The 17,917-nt window shown below is 50.2% G+C and overlaps 1 protein-coding gene across 1 annotated transcript in view; it reads right to left on the bottom strand.

The window, feature by feature from the left end:
• Positions 1-837: 837 nt before the first annotated feature.
• The window catches only part of LOC119456099 (octopamine receptor beta-2R), a 224,656-nt gene continuing 207,576 nt past the window's right edge, over positions 838-17,917 (bottom strand). The window contains exons 2-3 of the mRNA XM_037717702.2: positions 1,098-1,233; positions 838-1,040 (exon numbers count right to left, since the gene is read on the bottom strand). Coding sequence (XP_037573630.1) covers positions 1,214-1,233 — 20 coding nt within the window. The 3' untranslated portion in view covers positions 838-1,040; positions 1,098-1,213. The remainder of the gene's footprint in view (positions 1,041-1,097; positions 1,234-17,917) is intronic.

The following is a 17,917-nucleotide window of genomic DNA, read 5'->3' on the forward strand; positions in this document are numbered from 1 at the left end:
GCCTCTCGTCGCGCAGGACGCGTCGGTGGCACGCGGGCTGCTCGCTCGAGCCAGCAGCGAGCTATGGTAAAGGTAGCGGCGTTCTATTGTATAGATGAATTGTTTCGCATTCACAACTGATAAGAAGAGCGTAATTAGGTGTCCTGAGATTTTTTACGTACGTATTCTATGCGACTTGTGTTGTGCTGTTGTACGCGTCTCCCATGACGGTTGCACGCGCGCGAAATGTCGCAAGCGCCACCAGGTTTAGGGGAAGGGGGAAATCTTCCTCTCGCAGAAATCGGCAGCCACGTTAGATCCCTCCAACATTGCGGAGCTTGCTAGGTTTTCAGCCGCCGGTCAGTGCGGAAGGCTCCGCCGCCGCACCCGTCTTGCCGCACGTGGGTACCGCCTTCTTGCCATGACAGACGCCGCCCTCAGCTGGTAAGTCGAAAGCCTCGTTTTACCTAGCGCATTCTCTTCGAGGAATCCCTCAGGGATGTAACCTATAGCGAGCTGGCCTACTGGAAGTGTTAGTTGCAAGCTTATTCAATGTTCTCCTACTGTACGCGTATTTGTCATCCATTGTTTCCTGGAGTTTCAACCGGACCGCGGTTGACCGGCACGATGTGCGGAGGTGTAGCGCTGTTGGCACCCCTTTATCCCTACGTTGTATATGTTGCACTGTATATTTTTTGTATCTTTTTTCACACTCCGGTAACACTTCGAACTTGTAGTATTATAAATGAATAATAGTAAGATAAGCATGCCTTTTCATTGTAGCACCATGCTGCCAACAGCTACAAGTCATTATTTTTCCGTCTACGCGTTGATTTACACAAGACAGCAAGTCTCTCAAAATAATTTTTATTCCAACGCAGCTTCAGCTCTTTTTCTGCGTTGCGCGGACGTGTTGGATTCCCCTTCCAACAGGTAGCACTATTTAACATTATTAAAAATAGCAGGTGTTGTTGCTACAGTTGGCTATTGAAAGTTCATCATCTCGTGCTCATGGGATGATCTCGCCGCCGCTCAGGAGCTACGCCAGCGCAGTCCAGTCCCTGCGTGAGCCGTCATAAGCACTGTTTTGTCCAGTGGAGGCACGTGAACCCACTCACCTCCACGCGGCGACAGCACGCGTTCCCACGAAGCGATGCTGCTCTACGAACCCTGGTCCCGTGTCCTCGCACGAGTAGCGATGCCAGCTGCTGGCAAGCCACCGCTGCGAGCCAACTCAATCTTCACAGCCAGCACCTGCGCCATCACAAAGTCAAAGCATGTTTACGCCTGCCTGGGACCACTTTTGAAACGCTCTGTGGCGGTCAGGCCGGCCTTCCGCACAAGCGCTAGACTGCAAATGATTGTTTTCTTGTGGACTTGATTTTTTAAGCTAAGTAAAAAAATGGAAACACATGCGTTGCGATTGATAGGCAGGCACGATACAATGTCTGAGTTGTGCCTTGAAGCGTTGTTTACAAGATCTTAGTGAATTTTTTCACTGGGAAGAACGATCAACGTCGTAACTCTCCAAGGATTGCTCCTCGCGTTGTTTTTCTTACGAAATTAGTAAATGACAGCCGCTATTCGCTTGCAGTTCCCATACACGGGGGGAGAGCGGGCGAGGTTGCGGCCAAGCTGGATGACTTTTAAGGGTACGTTTCTGTTATTTTCAAAAATAAACACCATGCGAATTCGTCAAGCGCGCGGCATGCAGACGCAAAGTTGCATTAAAGCACCGTAGACGACCCTAAGGAACCGTCGTACGTGAAATGAACACACGCCGTGGTAGCTCGATGTCGCGGGTTCGATCCCGACCGCGTTTCGACGGGGCCGAAATACAAAGTGGATTTAGGTGCAGGACAAGCCCCCGTCCGAAATACAAGGTGGATTTAGTTGCAGGATAAGCCCAGGGGGGGGGGGGGGGGGGTTAAAAAGTTTATTCACCACTACAGCGTACTTCACTGTTCGATTGCAGTTCCCATACACGGGGGGAGAGCGGGCGAGGTTGCGGCCAAAGTGGATGACTTTCAAGGGTACGTTTCTGTTATTTCTCAAAAATAAACACCATGCGAATTCGTCAAGCGCACGGCATGCAGACGCAAAGTTGCATTAAAGCACCGTAGATGACCCTAAGGAACCGTCGTACGTGAAATCAACACAAGCCGTGGTAGCTCGATGTCGCAGGTTCGATCCCGACCGCGTTTCGACGGGGCCGAAATACAAAGTGGATTTAGGTGCAGGACAAGCCCACGGGGGGGGGGGGGTCAAAGTTTATCCACCACTACGGCGTACTTCACTGTTCGATTGCAGTTCCCATACACGGGGGGAGAGCGGGCGAGGTTGCGGCCAAAGTGGATGACTTTCAAGGGTACGTTTCTGTTACTTCTCAAAAATAAACACCATGCGAATTCGTCAAGCGCACGGCATCCAGACGCAAAGTTGCATTAAAGCACCGTAGATGACCCTAAGGAACCGTCGTACGTGAAATCAACACAAGCCGTGGTAGCTCGATGTCGCAGGTTAAATCCCGACCGCGTTTCGACGGGGCCGAAATACAAAGTGGATTTAGGTGCAGGACAAGCCCACGGGGGGGGGGGGGGGGGGGTCAAAGTTTATCCACCACTACGGCGTACTTCACTGTTCGATTGCAGTTCCCATACACGGGGGGAGAGCGGGCGAGGTTGCGGCCAAAGTGGATGACTTTCAAGGGTACGTTTCTGTTATTTCTCAAAAATAAACACCATGCGAATTCGTCAAGCGCACGGCATCCAGACGCAAAGTTGCATTAAAGCACCGTAGATGACCCTAAGGAACCGTCGTACGTGAAATCAACACACGCCGTGGTAGCTCGATGTCGCGGGTTCGATCCCGACCGCGTTTCGACGGGGCCGAAATACAAAGTGGATTTAGGTGCAGGACAAGCCCACGGGGGGGGGGGGGGGGGGGGGTCAAAGTTTATCCACCACTACGGCGTACTTCACTGTTCGATTGCAGTTCCCATACACGGGGGGAGAGCGGGCGAGGTTGTGGCCAAAGTGGATGACTTTCAAGGGTACGTTTCTGTTATTTCTCAAAAATAAACACCATGCGAATTCGCCAAGCGAATTCGCCAAGCGCGCGGCATGCAGACGCAAAGTTGCATTAAAGCACCGTAGACGACCCTAAGGAACCGTCGTACGTGAAATGAACACACGCCGTGGTAGCTCGATGTCGCGGGTTCGATCCCGACCGCGTTTCGACGGGGCCGAAATACAAAGTGGATTTAGGTGCAGGACAAGCCCACGGGGGGGGGGGGGGGGGGGTCAAAGTTTATCCACCCCTACGGCGTACTTCACTGTTCGATTGCAGTTCCCATACACGGGGGGAGAGCGGGCGAGGTTGCGGCCAAAGTGGATGACTTTCAAGGGTACGTTTCTGTTATTTCTCAAAAATAAACACCATGCGAATTCGTCAAGCGCACGGCATGCAGACGCAAATTTGCATTAAAGCACCGTAGACGACCCTAAGGAACCGTCGTACGTGAAATCAACACAAGCCGTGGTAGCTCGATGTCGCGGGGGGGGGTTATCCACCACTACGGCCGCAGTTCGATTGTGGTTTTGCCACGTTCAGAACCATAATTCGATTAGCATTTAACACTTCTGCCACGGTGACATGTGCCGTGTGAAGCAATGACAAAGCTAAGTTTCTAGGAGCTTGTGGAAAATGGCGCACAACAACGCTTCAAGCAAACACGTCTCCCTGTATGTTCTCTGTACTATGCAGACAAACAGCCGTAGTGCTCGCAAGGTAACGTTTAGTATCAACTCACCACTCTCTTATTCGACTAAACACTGAAGGAATTAAACTTTCGACGTCAACATCACCGCTAATTAGTGAAGCAAACAGCACAGAAAGCTTCACTTACATCAATTCTCAAAGTGCGTGGGATCCGCATAATAGTTTTTCTACATTTTCCCCTCCAAATTAGTCCTGATGAAGTTTATGAGTTAGATAGAAGTCCCGTAACAGCCATGGACGATTTGGTAATTGCACCCCGTGGTACAGTAGTGCTCCTAAGCGGTTCACTTGAGTTTATTTTCCTGAGCGGTTTACAACCTTCAAACGGGGCTGGAGCCGACGATTTGCCCAGTGCCCTCGTGAAATGTTGTTCTCATTCTTTGATGCGAAAGCATCAAATGACCCACTGAGCAAAAAAAGAAAATCGAGGAAACCTAAGCACTTGTTAATAGTTGTGAACTGAACAGCGCTGAGCGGTCCTTCGAGTTCCTCGCGAGCGCGTTGAGCCGCTTGGCCAACGCCTCCTAGATAACACAAGGCCGGTGCACTTCGATCCGTGACGTCATGCTAGCTTACCCGACTGCCGTAGAATCTAATGGGGACGCTCCGGTGATTGCGACGTCACCGCTTTTGTCACGCCGGGCTTGTAAATTTTGGTCCAAGTAGCATGATGTTATAAAGCAGAGTACATGCTATCAAAGGGACAGCTCGTTTACCCCAGTGGGTAAGACACTCGGCTTCTGAGCGTGAGGTCGTAGCTGCGAAACCCACTTCCGTGAAAGTATTTTTCTTTTGAATTTAGTCTATTTTTATGCAATAATTTCTTTATAGAGATTACGGAGATTGACATTCAGAGAAAAAAACATGTCGCAGTTTCACCTGGAAGGCGAAGTATCAATTGCAATAGCAAATTAGTAGAGAGCTATACGGAGTAAGCATAGTAGTTTTATCAGCTGTATAAACTTGGACATTCAGCAGCACCAGCAACGCGCAGAACTGTTGTCGACGCCGATGGCGTTTTGCCCGCGTTCGCTCCGAATGCGCGCGTCCTTGGTGACTGTTGCCGGTGCCTCTGGGGGCGGCTCGGAGGTTTTCGACGGGATCAGAAATTGAATGCATGGGACACTCGTCGAGCAGCGTCGGAAATCTTACCCACCTTCTCGCCTAGCAACGTTTTTATACAAATACGCATTTGGTACCGCAGCTAAATGTCGCCTCCCCTCCCTCCCTCCGCGCGGCGGAAGAAGTCGCGTTTGCTCTCAATATAAGGTGATTGTAAAGGAGGAAAAAGACGCTTAATTCTGAAGCCCTTCAGGGAGCTCGGTGCAGAACGCGCGTTTGCTCTCCGACGTGCGTTCGCTCCCCGTGAAAGCGCGCGACCCTCGCGCCCTTTCACTCACAGCGTCCGGAGCGCGGCGACAACAGCGTCCGGAGCGCGGCGACGATTTCATTGCCGTCGACGTCATACAGAACCTTACGGGAGAAATCCCGTGAGAAATCCCGTGACGACGCCGACGGGAGAAATCCACTTTGGAGTGTCCATATAATTGCTATCGCAATAAAAATGGAGCTGGGCAGGCCATGTAATGCGTAGGATGGATAACAGGTGGACCAATAGAGTTACTGAATGGATACCAAAACTAGGTGGGGTGATCAAGTTAGGAAATTTGCAGATGCAAGTTGGAATCAGCTAGCACAAGATAGGGGTAATTGGAGATCGCAGGGAGAGGCCTTCGTCCTGCAGTGGACATAAATATAGGCTGATAATGACTGTCTCGAAAGAAAAAAAAAATACACGCAGAAACTCCTCCGGGAATTGTATGCGTAAGCATTATGCCATCTCCACGCAGTCCGATGTCATTATCAGTGTTATGACATTGATCCGTCCAGTACAAACGACAGCTCTGGGGCGACACGAGCTGCTGCGGACGGCGGCGGCGCAAGGTGCATTGATAACGCAAGCAAAGTACTGCCGGTGGCGGCGCCAGCTACGCTGACGTAGGGTGCCTCGATGCCAGCGCCGCCGTTCAGGGTGGTGCCATCCTTTGACCGCACCCGCGCCGCCGCTTTCTCGCTGCGACGCCATCTTGAGTCACAGCGAGCGGTTGCGAGTGCTTGGTGCCGGTGCTTAGTTCGAGACACAGTGCGCGGGGATGCTTCGCTGACGCTTCTACTTGCTGGACAGTGTTCAGCCGCATGAATGACAAGCTTGTCAAGTGCATCGAGTCGACATGACGGGCTGTTGTGTTCCCAAGTGCACCGGATCAACGCGTAAAGGGCTTCGTTGTTTACGCTTCCCCCGGGACCCAGAGCGAAGGAAGAGATGGGAAGCTCAAGTAAAGCAGTATCACTGGAAGGCAACGGATAGCTCCTACATTTGCGAGGTAAGTGTCAAGAAAGTTTAGACTATCGCACCGTGTTTTTCATTTAAATAAGAAAGTATTCACTGATCCTCGCTCACGAACTAAGCACTGCACCGATGCTGTCTGAGTAGCCTATGGTTTGCGAACGCGCGTCGCATAGGCTTTTTGCCGTTTTGATCGGCGCAGTCTATGCGAGTAGTACACTTATTTTAAGGACTGACGAAAATGCTTCGCCGCGAAATAGCCTTACATTAGCTACAAATCGTCATGTAAACCACCTATTTTACTTTTTCACGGGAAGCACACATCGTGTGTCTCTTGTTTCTTTTTTTTTTCCTCAGTTTCTTTTTTCGCTACTGGTTATTTGGGACTAAAGAACGCAGTGCTTCTTCTGGGGAGAGCGGCTGTTTTGTACGTGGCAAGCGAAGCATTGTGATTTTCTCTGATTTCTCAGCAGATATCTTGCGGATCTCAGTTTGTTACGTTATATAGCTGATTTTTTAGACGAATATATTTGTAGCGTGGTGCTCGTAAGCCGATGGTCATTCGTGCTCATTCCCGATCGTAGTGGGTACTGTGACGGTCTTTAAATGCCTGTGCACGGTATGCCCAGGTGTAGTAGAGTTAAGGGGCATCATGGGACCAAAATGTTTCGGCGCTTTCTGGCATGGTGTCTGTTGTAGCCTGTGCATTTATTCGAAACGTGTGAAGCGAGGTAATACAGCATTACTTCTGCGAAAATTTATTTTTAAGCACTGTAATGGGTTCTCTGTATTTACAAGGCAACTTTTCATATCAATAATCACTTTTGTTGTTTTACTTCTACTTAGAAACACTTTGAAGAGGACCAGTACGAGGGAAATCGACAGGATGGGCGCCGTCTGTTAAAGTCAACAGCGATACATCATCATGGATTATATTTTCGAAGTGAAAAACATTGCTGTCACGGAGCGGCATATTTTCGAATGGTTTGGACGCTGATTAACGACACGCCGAATTACGAGCGTCAAAAACGTGGGCTCCTGACTGTGCAGCGTATAATTTATTCGACATCGACACGCCGAATTACGGGCGTCAAAAGCGTCGTGGCCGCTCGGGCTGCCATCTCGATTCCAGACGCGACACGCCGATTACGGACCCAGAAGTGTGCGTATACGTCTGCGTGGTATGCCGGGTTCCACCTTGGCCCTTGACATTGGGAGAGAGGATAATCTGCGGTTCTTCGTCCATGGTGAAAGGGACGCGGCCAAGATTGTTGGGAGCTAAGAGCCCCGAATTCGGAGAACTCTACATAACGGCAGTTTCCCTACATAGGGAACTATGGAAAGGAGAGGCTATTTAAGCGCAGGTTTTGGGCCCGGCTGAGCAGTCTAGAAGCTGATCCTGTAATCTGCGGAGAAGTAGTCAAGGAGCTAGCGCCGTCCAGTATCGCCTGGGCCGCCTAGCCGCGTCGGAACTCCAAGTAACTAGTTGACGTACGAGAAGTCAAACCAGCGTCTGCAACGAAGTCCTCGGTAGTCCGCCTCAAGTTAGCTCAACCTGCTTGAGGGAAGTCGTCGGATCTAGACTCCCGGGAAACCCAGCCCAGCAATTCGCATCAACCTCGACAAGATCGGACCGCCAGCCTTCTTCGGGAAAGCTCTGTGCACCGACTTCACGGTCTATGGACTTGCTGCTGCTGTCCGGCCAAGCGTATGACCCCATTTGTTTTCTTTTGAACTTTGATTGCTCTTGAACTTTGTTTTAGTGAAAACTGTTAAGTGTATTCTTGTGTATTTGACCCTCGCACTGTTTCATTTTTATATCTACTGTTAATCGCTCGTATTTGTTTGTCCTTATCATTGTGTATATTAAGCTCAGGTGTGTTAGTCTGTCTTGTGTTTTTTTATCATTGTATTTTATTAACTTGTGTGTATTTATCAGCCGATAAATATCTTGTTTTTTTGTTTACTCCCGACTCTGACTCTTTTCACTGTGCTCGCTTGCGTACGGAACGACCAACCAGCTTGTCTACCCCGTCGATCGACTTCGCGCCGACGACGAATCGGGGACAGCTGTGAGATAAACTGGCGTCCGCGAACAGGACGTTCCGTACAAAAAGCAGCACGGTGAACAGAGAACGATAATCGTGGATATTGATCGAGTAGTGCTACTGACACATTCTTGTGAGTGTCGAACGCACGTGCATGCGAATTGCGAGTGCTCGGTTTTTGGTAGTGTAGCCGCATTTTGGAGATAATGGAGTTCGAGAAGTGGGTAGAACTAGGCAAACAGTTGGGCCTAGAGGGCGCCGAGCTGAAGACATGGGTTGCGGAACCGCAGGGGCAGGCCCGAGAAGAGCGGGCGTTGGCCCGAGAGGAAAAGGAGAAAGAGCGAAAGGAAAAAGAGAAAGAGCGAGTGGCGGCGAAGGAAGCCGACGAGCGCGAAATACAGTTGTTACAATTAAGGATTCAGCTTAATCAAAGTGGCAACGAGAGCAGGGCTAGCAACGAGCACCTGGAAGTACAGGAGGAGAACAGTTTACGGATAAATACTAGCAGGCTTCTCGTCCCCTTCGACGAAAGAAGGGACGATTTGGACGCATTTATCCGACGGTTTGAGAGTATCGCCAAAGGTCAGAAGTGACCCGAAAGCCAGTGGTCGACCGCGCTTTCGACTTGTTTAAGCGGAGAAGCGCTTAGTGTTTACGGAAGATTACCGCCGAGCGATGCAGCAGATTACACAAAAGTGAAGACCGCTCTCCTGAAGCGTTTTCGCTTCACAGCAGACGGGTTTCGCGACAAGTTCAATAGAGAGTTTTAGATTAGGGGGACGCAAGCGTAGGGGCCCGCTAGCACTTGGGGCCACGGTACTGCGCACGCGCGGACCGGTCTGCGCGTGCGCAGTACCGCGGCCCCAAGCGCTAGCGGGCCCCTACGCTTGCGTACCCCTAATCTAAAACTCTCTAATAACGAGAAGCCTGTGGGGAGTGAAACGGCAACCCAATATGCGGCTCGGCTAATCCATTATTTCGATAGATGGGTCGAACTGTCCAAAACCAATACGGAGTTCACTTCCCTTCGCGCACTGCTGATCAAAGAGCGATTTTTGCATGGTTGCGGTCCGAATTTGTCGCTTTACTTAAAGGAGAGGAAATCAGAATCTTTAGAGGATATGCTAGAGCTGGCAGACCAGTTCTTGGAAGCTCAGGGTGGAGCAAACCTTGGGAAAACAAAGAAAGATGGTCCCGACGTTGCTGAGAGACAGGAAACTGCAAAGAGGGGTACCGGTCACCCGCCGATACCGCGGTGTTACCTCTGCAATCGCGGAAACCATCCACCCCAACTATGCCGCTACAAGCCCGCGGCCAACGCGGCCATCGTCTGTTACACGTGTGGTGGAAAGGGTCACCGTTCATACAACTGCCGAGGGCTCTAATAGACTCCAGGCATCGTGCGTTTGCGCCCCCACCGAAGTGGCTCACCAGGATCCTATACGCGACGAATATCTCGAGCTGAGAAATGGGGATAAGGTTCCCGTCGTCAACGCGATAATGGCGACGCAACCAAAATTTCTCGCCAGGGCCCTTCCGGTGGTTTCGGGGACCCTGGGAGGGAAAGACTTATCAGTGTTGCGAGACACAGGGTGCAACACGGTGATCATAAGGAGTGACCTAGTGAACGAGGAACAGCTAACGGGTGCCAGCAGCCTCGTCTACTTGGTTGACGGAAGTGCCAAGATGCTACCCGAGGCGCGAATCCAAGTCGACACCCCGTACTTTACTGGCCTCCTTACAGCGCTTTGTATGCGAGAACCGCTATATGACCTAATTGTGGGAAATATAGAAGGCGCACGATCTCCGGAGGATCCGAAAGACGAGACCGAAGAATCCGCCGGTGGGGCCAAGACCAAACAAGAACCCGTGGCGGCAGCTATCACCCGCGCCCAAGCGCAGGCACAGTCGAAAGGGTTTTCCCAACTCCAGGTTCCCGGGGCCACGGCAGAGTTACCAGGCGAGGACGGGTACGGGAACGAGCTGAGAAATGATGAGACGCTCAAGCAGTGTTTCACAAGGATCAACCAGAAGCAGACATGCTCAAATGAGAAGGGAAGCGTTGAATTCACACAGAGAGACGGGCTGCTTTATCGGTGCTACACGGAGAAGAACGTACGGTCAGTGCGTCAGCTCGTCGTGCCTAAGTGCCACCGAGACACGGTGTTAAAAACGGCAGATGACGGTATAATGGCCGGCCACTTGGGCACCCAGAAGACGAAGGATTGGATTGCTGAGGAATTCTAATGGCCGGGCATCACGGCCGATGTGAAAAGGTTTGTCGCTTCTTGCGATATTTGCCAGCGCACGGTTCCTAGGGGCAAAGTGCCACGCGTCCCACTTGGAAGGACACCCGTAATTGAAACCCCGTTCAAGCGGGTGGCTATTGACATAGTGGGTCCTATACAACCACCCTCAAAACACGGGAACAGATACATTCTAACCCTGATGGATTATGCAACCCGCTATCCAGACGCCGTGGCGCTACCCAGCATAGAGACAGAACGAGTGGCCGAGGCCTTGGTCGAGATGTTCGCCCGATTTGGCGTCCCCAACGAAGTGCTGAGTGATCGAGGCACGAATTTCACGTCAGACCTAATGAAGGAAGTAGCTCGGCTTCTTTCCGTGCGCCAGCTCCACACCACCCCGTACCATCCCATGGCCAATGGCATGGTGGAAAAGTTCAACGGAACTTTGAAGTTGATGTTGAAGCGCATGTGCGCAGAAAAGCCGAGAGATTGGGACCGCTACCTGGCGCCTCTCCTGTTCGCCTACAGGGAAGTCCCCCAGGCCAGTATGGGCTTTTCGCCGTTTGAATTATTATACGGCCGACATGTGAGAGGCCCCTTGGCGATTTTGAAGGAACTGTGGACGAATACCGAACTCAGCGATGAAGCAAAGACGACCTATCAGCATGTCTTCAACCTTCGGAACCGACTGGAGGAAACTTGCCGAATGGCACACGAGGAGTTGGAGAAGGCAGGGGCACGATACGCGAAACTTTACAACCGCAAGGCAAAGGAACGACAGTTTCACCCTGGAGACAGGGTATTGATCTTGCTCCCTACCGACAACAACAAGCTGCTCCTGCAGCGGAAGGGTCCTTTTGAGGTCAGGGAGAAGAGAGGAGAGGCCGACTATATCATCGATACGGCCATCGGGAGGAAAATATTCCACGCCAACTTGCTAAAAAAGCACGAGGAGAGAGACTGCCGTCCAGCCAACGTGTGCAATGCGACATTCGGTGTCCTGGAGTCGGGCGACGATGGGAGTATCCCTACCCCCGAACTACGGAAATCAGAAGGGGAGAAGGACGTCAAACTCTCAGACAAACTAAATGCTGAACAGACCAGACAGGTCCAAAGTGTTGTTAGAAAACACGCACCTATCTTTTCTGACGTCCCGGGCAAAACCGACTGGGTTTACTGCAATCTGCAACTAACCACAAACAACCCCGTCCACGTGAAGCAGTACCCCCTCCCCTTCGCGACGGGCGAAAGCGTAGAAAGGGAGGTGCGAGAAATGGAGAGGCTCGGAATTGTCGAGAGATCGGAGTCCCCCTACAATTTGCCGGTAATTTTGGTGAAGAAGCCGGATGGTACGAACCGGCTGTGCATTGATTTTCGGCGCCTGAACAATGTTCTGGTGGCCGACGCCGAACCCATGACTCGGGCCGACGCGGTCTTCGCGACAGTTGGAGAGAAGAGGTATTTCTCCAAACTAGACTTTGTGAAGGGCTACTGGCAAATCTCATTATCGGCGGAATCCAGGGCAAAGACGGCCTTCTCGACGACATCTGGACTATATCAATTCCGCTTTATGCCCTTCGGAATAAAGACAGCCCCTGCTGTGTTTCCGAAATTGATGCGCAAAGTTGCGAACGGTGTACCGGGTGTGGAACACTACTATGACGATGTCCTGGTGGCCACCGAAACATGGGAAGAACATCTGAACTCCCTGGAGCTGCTTTTCCAGCGCATCGAGGCGGCTGGGTTAACAGTATGCCCCAGTAAGTGCGAGTTTGGCATGGAGGAGATAGACTTCCTGGGTCATCGAGTTGGACGAGGCATATTGCAACCATTGGGGAAGACGCTGGACAAGATCGAAGCTGCGCCACGCCCGTCAACGAAGCGGCAGGTACGCTCCTTCCTTGGTTTGACCGGATACTACCGGGAATTTATCCCGAGCTACGCCAAAATCAGCGCTCCCCTCACGGAATTAACCCGGAAGGGAAAAAGCAACTCGGTCAAGTGGACACAAGCATGCGAAGAAGCATTTCAAGAATTGAAACACCAAGTCTCGAAGGACCCAATATTGCGACTTCCGGATTTACAGCAGCCCTTCGTGCTCCGGACAGACGCATCGGACACGAGCCTGGGAGCGGTGCTCATGCAAACCTATGAGGGCAAGCTCCACCCCGTAGCTTATGCCAGCCGAAAGCTACTGCCTCGGGAGGCCGCCTATAGCACAGTGGAACGCGAATGTCTGGCGTTGGTCTGGGGGGTCCAGAAATACTCCATGTTCCTGTATGGTGTTCACTTTTTCGTCCAAACCGACCACCAACCGCTCAGCTACATCAGGCAGGCGACACAACTGAACGGCCGGGTACTACGATGGAGCTTACTGCTTCAGGAATATCAGTTCACGGTCACCCACATTAAAGGAAGCGAGAACGTGAGGGCCGATTATTTGAGCAGAATATAGAGTAATTCGGCAGTGAAGTTGGGGAATTTTTGTGTTGTGTGCCTGGCCGTGTAGTGCTCTGTTTATTTGTTTTTTCGTATAGTACACGATGTTATTTGATGTATAATGTTATGTATACATGGAACGGCCTTCTTTTTCTTGTTTTCGAAAATGCCACTCGTGTAAGTGAATATTATGTGATAATATTCTGAAAGTGGGGGGCTGTGTCAAGGAGCGGCATATTTTCGAATGGTTTGGACGCTGATTAACGACACGCCGAATTACGAGCGTCAAAAACGTGGGCTCCGGACTGTGCAGCGTATAATTTATTCGACATCGACACGCCGAATTACGGGCGTCAAAAGCGTCGTGGCCGCTCGGGCTGCCATCTCGATTCCAGACGCGACACGCCGATTACGGACCCAGAAGTGTGCGTATACGTCTGCGTGGTATGCCGGGTTCCACCTTGGCCCTTGACATTGGGGGCGAGGATAATCTGCGGTTCTTCGTCCATGGTGAAAGGGACGCGGCCAAGATTGTTGGGAGCTAAGAGCCCCGAATTCGGAGAACTCTACATAGCGGCAGTTTCCCTACATAGGGAACTAGGGAAAGGAGAGGCTATTTAAGCGCAGGTTTTGGGCCCGGCTGAGCAGTCTAGAAGCTGATCCTGTAATCTGCGGAGAAGTAGTCAAGGAGCTAGCGCCGTCCAGTATCGCCTGGGCCGCCTAGCCGCGTCGGAACTCCAAGTAACTAGTTGACGTACGAGACGTCAAACCAGCGTCTGCAACGAAGTCCTCGGTAGTCCGCCTCAAGTTAGCTCAACCTGCTTGAGGGAAGTCGTCGGATCTAGACTCCCGGGAAACCCAGCCCAGCAATTCGCATCAACCTCGACAAGATCGGACCGCCAGCCTTCTTCGGGAAAGCTCTGTGCACCGACTTCACGGTCTATGGACTTGCTGCTGCTGCCCGGCCAAGCGTATGACACCATTTGTTTTCTTTTGAACTTTGATTGCTCTTGAACTTTGTTTTAGTGAAAACTGTTAAGTGTATTCTTGTGTATTTGATCCCCGCACTGTTTCATTTTTATATCTACTGTTAATCGCTCGTATTTATTTGTCCTTATCATTGTGTATATTAAGCTCAGGTGTGTTAGTCTGTCTTGTGTTTTTTTATCATTGTATTTTATTAACTTGTGTGTATTTATCAGCAGATAAATATTTTGTTTTTTTGTTTACTCCTGACTCTGACTCTTTTCACTGTGCTCGCTTGCGTACGGAACGACCAACCAGCTTGTCTACCCCGTCGATCGACTTCGCGCCGACGACGAATCGGGGACAGCTGTGACAATTGGCAATCTGTATTTGACTGTCTTAGTTTCAATTACGGTTTTTGTACGCGATATGTATGCAGTGTTGTTTATTTTTTCAATGTAGTTATCAGTGCTCTAATGATTGTTTATAAAATGTTCTGTACTCGCCATCGATGTGTTTGGCTGATGCGACGTATTCGATGGTAGCTGATGTATTCTGGCTGAATATCTTGATTAATATTACCCGCGGTTGCGTTTTCTTGTTTGTATTCTTGTTTTCGATTTATATTGTGTGTAATAAGGTTGATTTACTAACTTGAAACCCCCCCCCCCCCATGTAATGAATAAATAAAAAAAAAAAACTCTCCCTATCCCGAATTGTGTGTGTCGAGCCTACCTTGCGAATTTTTTTTTATCTCGTCTTTCAACATAACCTTCAGGCACCACACAGCACATATAATTTTTCATGTACATATCTCTTTCATGATTGACTGTACTAGACATTATACGTAAATGTATTTTGTGCATCGTTTGGTTTCTTGTCTGTACTACGCAAGATTGACACAGACAAGTTACGTTACATTTTTCTCTACAGCACTAACTAAACCTTATTTTCACATCGCAGTTATTTTTACACCAGCTTAATCCTGTCAGCACACAGTTTTGTTGGCAAAAAAAGTAAAATTGCGCGTAGATATCGTCAAATAATTGCAACGAACGCGAAGAGCACGCGCAACGCAAGGGAAACTAACCGCCGTGCGCGAGTGGCTGGCTACGGTAAAGGAGGCGTGACGTGTAAACCAAAATACAACAGCGAAAAAGAAAGACTTCCACACACAGGGGGTCGCAAACCTTATATGCTAAGCATCGAAGCGCAAAAAAAAAAAAATAGTGCGTATTAGGCAACTTGGGGCATGTTGCCGGCGCCATACATTTAGGTCTTGGACCTTCGACGAGTTAACAGCTATTGGTTATAAAGATGTGCAGATACGATACCGATAAAAAAATCTTCATCAAGGCAAAGTACTTGGAAGTGCGCCGCGAGTAACACTATTTATGAACGCAAGCGTAGGTGAGTCTGAGCGCGTGTGATTCAATATGGCGGCGCCAGCGGGGTTGTCTCCACCCTGAACGGCGGCGCTGGGCATCGAGGCACCCTACGCTGACGTAAAATCCCTATAATGAAAAAGTACCGCCATCTACTCTTTCCTCCGCCGTCTCCTCTCCTAAAGCGCTTGGTGTTTTCTTTACTTTTTGCTTGCGAAAGCAAGTCGACGGTGGCGCCCCTAGAAAGTCCCAAGTTGAAGCTTTCAGACCGGGCGCGCGCCGCCGCCGCCGCCGCCGGCGATTGCGGCTACGCAGGGGACTTTCAACATGGCTCTGAGGCGGAAAAAAACAAAAACAAAATATAAATATAAAGCAGTGAAAGCGCGCGCTATCATCGTCCAATCGGAGATACAGGAGAGAGAAAAGCGGCGTTGATCATAGGATCGCGGTACTTTTCTTATATGGGGACTTTACGCTGACGGCGTTGCGATCATCCTAAGCCGTTATCGCTCTTCATCTTCTTGTCCATCCGTGTCGAATCATCATGAACCGTGATCAAAGGACTCCGACAGCGGCGCGGACCGATCAAACTTACTCTGGCACCACCATGCTGACCGTATCTTGAAAGCGATCTGCGAAGCGGACAGAGAGTGCCGATTGGATCCAACCTTAAGCCTTCAACTTCCAACAAGACTTCCCCGAAGAGATGCGACCCTTCTATGTAGGCTATGGTTGGGCGTCGCGTTCACCAATGCCTACGCGTTCCGCATAGGGATGGCCGACAGTGCAGCATGTGACAATTGTGGAGACGCGGAAACGATTCGTCAAGTTCTTTATCAGTGCCCACAATACAGTGTGCAGAGACAATCGCTTTTCGTCGTGCTGAACCAGTTGGACGACCAGTCTTTATCGGAAGAAAGAATTCTGCAACATCAACGCGACTCAACATTGCATCAGAAGGCCGTGCAAGCGCTCCTGCGGTACCTGAAGTCCACTGGCCTGTGTGAACGTCTGTGATTGGAACGCCTCTTTTGTTACCTATGCCTGTGTTTTTTTTTTGTGTTTCTCTCTCTCTCTTTGCACTCTTTCCAACCCCTTTATCCCCCACCCCAGTGTAGGGTAGCAAACCGGAAACTTACTTCTGGTTAACCTCCCTGCCTTTCCTCTCTCGCTTGCTCTCTCTCTCTCTCTCTCTGTACAATGCTTTATCTTCTTCCACGCTAAACTACGGTGCACTAGTTTGGGGAACAACCACAAAAGAAAATGTAAAGAAACTTCTTTCACTTCAGAAGCGTGCAATACGCCTAGTTTTTAAAGCTCCTTACTTAAGTGACACAGAGGACATGTTCAAAAAATATCACAGTTTCGCCCTAAGGGCGAAGCAATGAATGCGATAGCAACACAGCAATGTCATACGAAGTAAGGTGAGCGGCTTTGGTAGCAATATGAATTGTAGTAAACATGAGCTGATTAAGTAAGCAGGTGTGCTGCGGCGTAAGTAGACCGACATGAAGAGAGACTCGATGACCACGAGAAGGCGCGTGTGATACGGTGGTGTTGATGAGAAGCGCTTCCCGTGGGCAGCGCGTGCGAAGGGACACACCTGTAGTGCTGCACTGCCGATCCGGGCAGCATTGCATGTGTAGCGTGCGTTGGAAAATGTGGCCCGACTATTACTAACTGAATGAACAAGCGTGGTGTGAGCGCGCACAAACACGAATAGATCACACTGAATGACTGCAGACAACGACTGTCAAAACGCTGGCAGCGAGCCCATACGCCGCAGCGGGCGAAGGTACGTGCGGTCTATCGCTGCAACGGAAACTGAGCGGCGAATGCACGGCGCATAAAGGTCAGAGCCATGTGGAGATAAGAGACGGTGCGGACGAGCGACGAGCGCGGTTGTTGGCAGAGTAGAAGTGCGCCCCCCCCCCCCCCCCCCCCGCTCCCTCCGGCGCTGGCTTCCTGCTTCCTTGCTTGCGCGTGGGAGATGAGTGCGCTCGCTCTCCGTGATAGCGCGCGTCCCCGCACGCTTCCGCTCGGGCATACGGCGCGCGGCGAAGATTTTATCTATAGGGAACCTCACGGCGACGGCGACGCCGACGGCAGAAATCCGGTTGAAGTGTCCATATAATTGCTATATTCGCAATAAAAGTTTAAGATTGTTAACGTACAATGTATGTACAATTTCAGACTACTTCGGCAACGGAAGCTGGAAACAAATAAGAAAAATTATCTTCTGAAATCACTGGCGAGGTTGACAAAAAAAAATCCCCCACATACTACACACGCTATCCCGAAACATGGAAAGTTGACAAATGCCGCACGACCTATGGTAAGCAAATGCTGAGTTACACATTACCTAACTTGTTAAATGAGTTGGCCAAAAATGGCACAGATGTAGAAGTGATCTCTTATAATGAGCTTCGAAGCTTATCCGTATAACTCTCCAATGTTTTAGCGTTTTTTTGAAACACTAATTGTGTATCTCGATTTCTTCCATTTCTAATTCGGTGAATTTTTAACAATATTTTTGTATATTTTATAGAATTTCTGTATGCACTGTTTGCATTCTTATATAGTTTTCTGAAGTTTTTTGCGTTTTCTGCATATTGAGTTTCTTGTGCACATGAATGGGACTTATACCACTGTATGCCATCCCCTGGTGCACCGACCCAGTCAAGCCGTTTCAGGCTTTTTAGTCCGTGCTCTAAACATCTGAGA

This window comes from Dermacentor silvarum, chromosome 1 (genome assembly GCF_013339745.2).
Source record: "Dermacentor silvarum isolate Dsil-2018 chromosome 1, BIME_Dsil_1.4, whole genome shotgun sequence".
NCBI classification, from domain to species: domain Eukaryota; kingdom Metazoa; phylum Arthropoda; class Arachnida; order Ixodida; family Ixodidae; genus Dermacentor; species Dermacentor silvarum.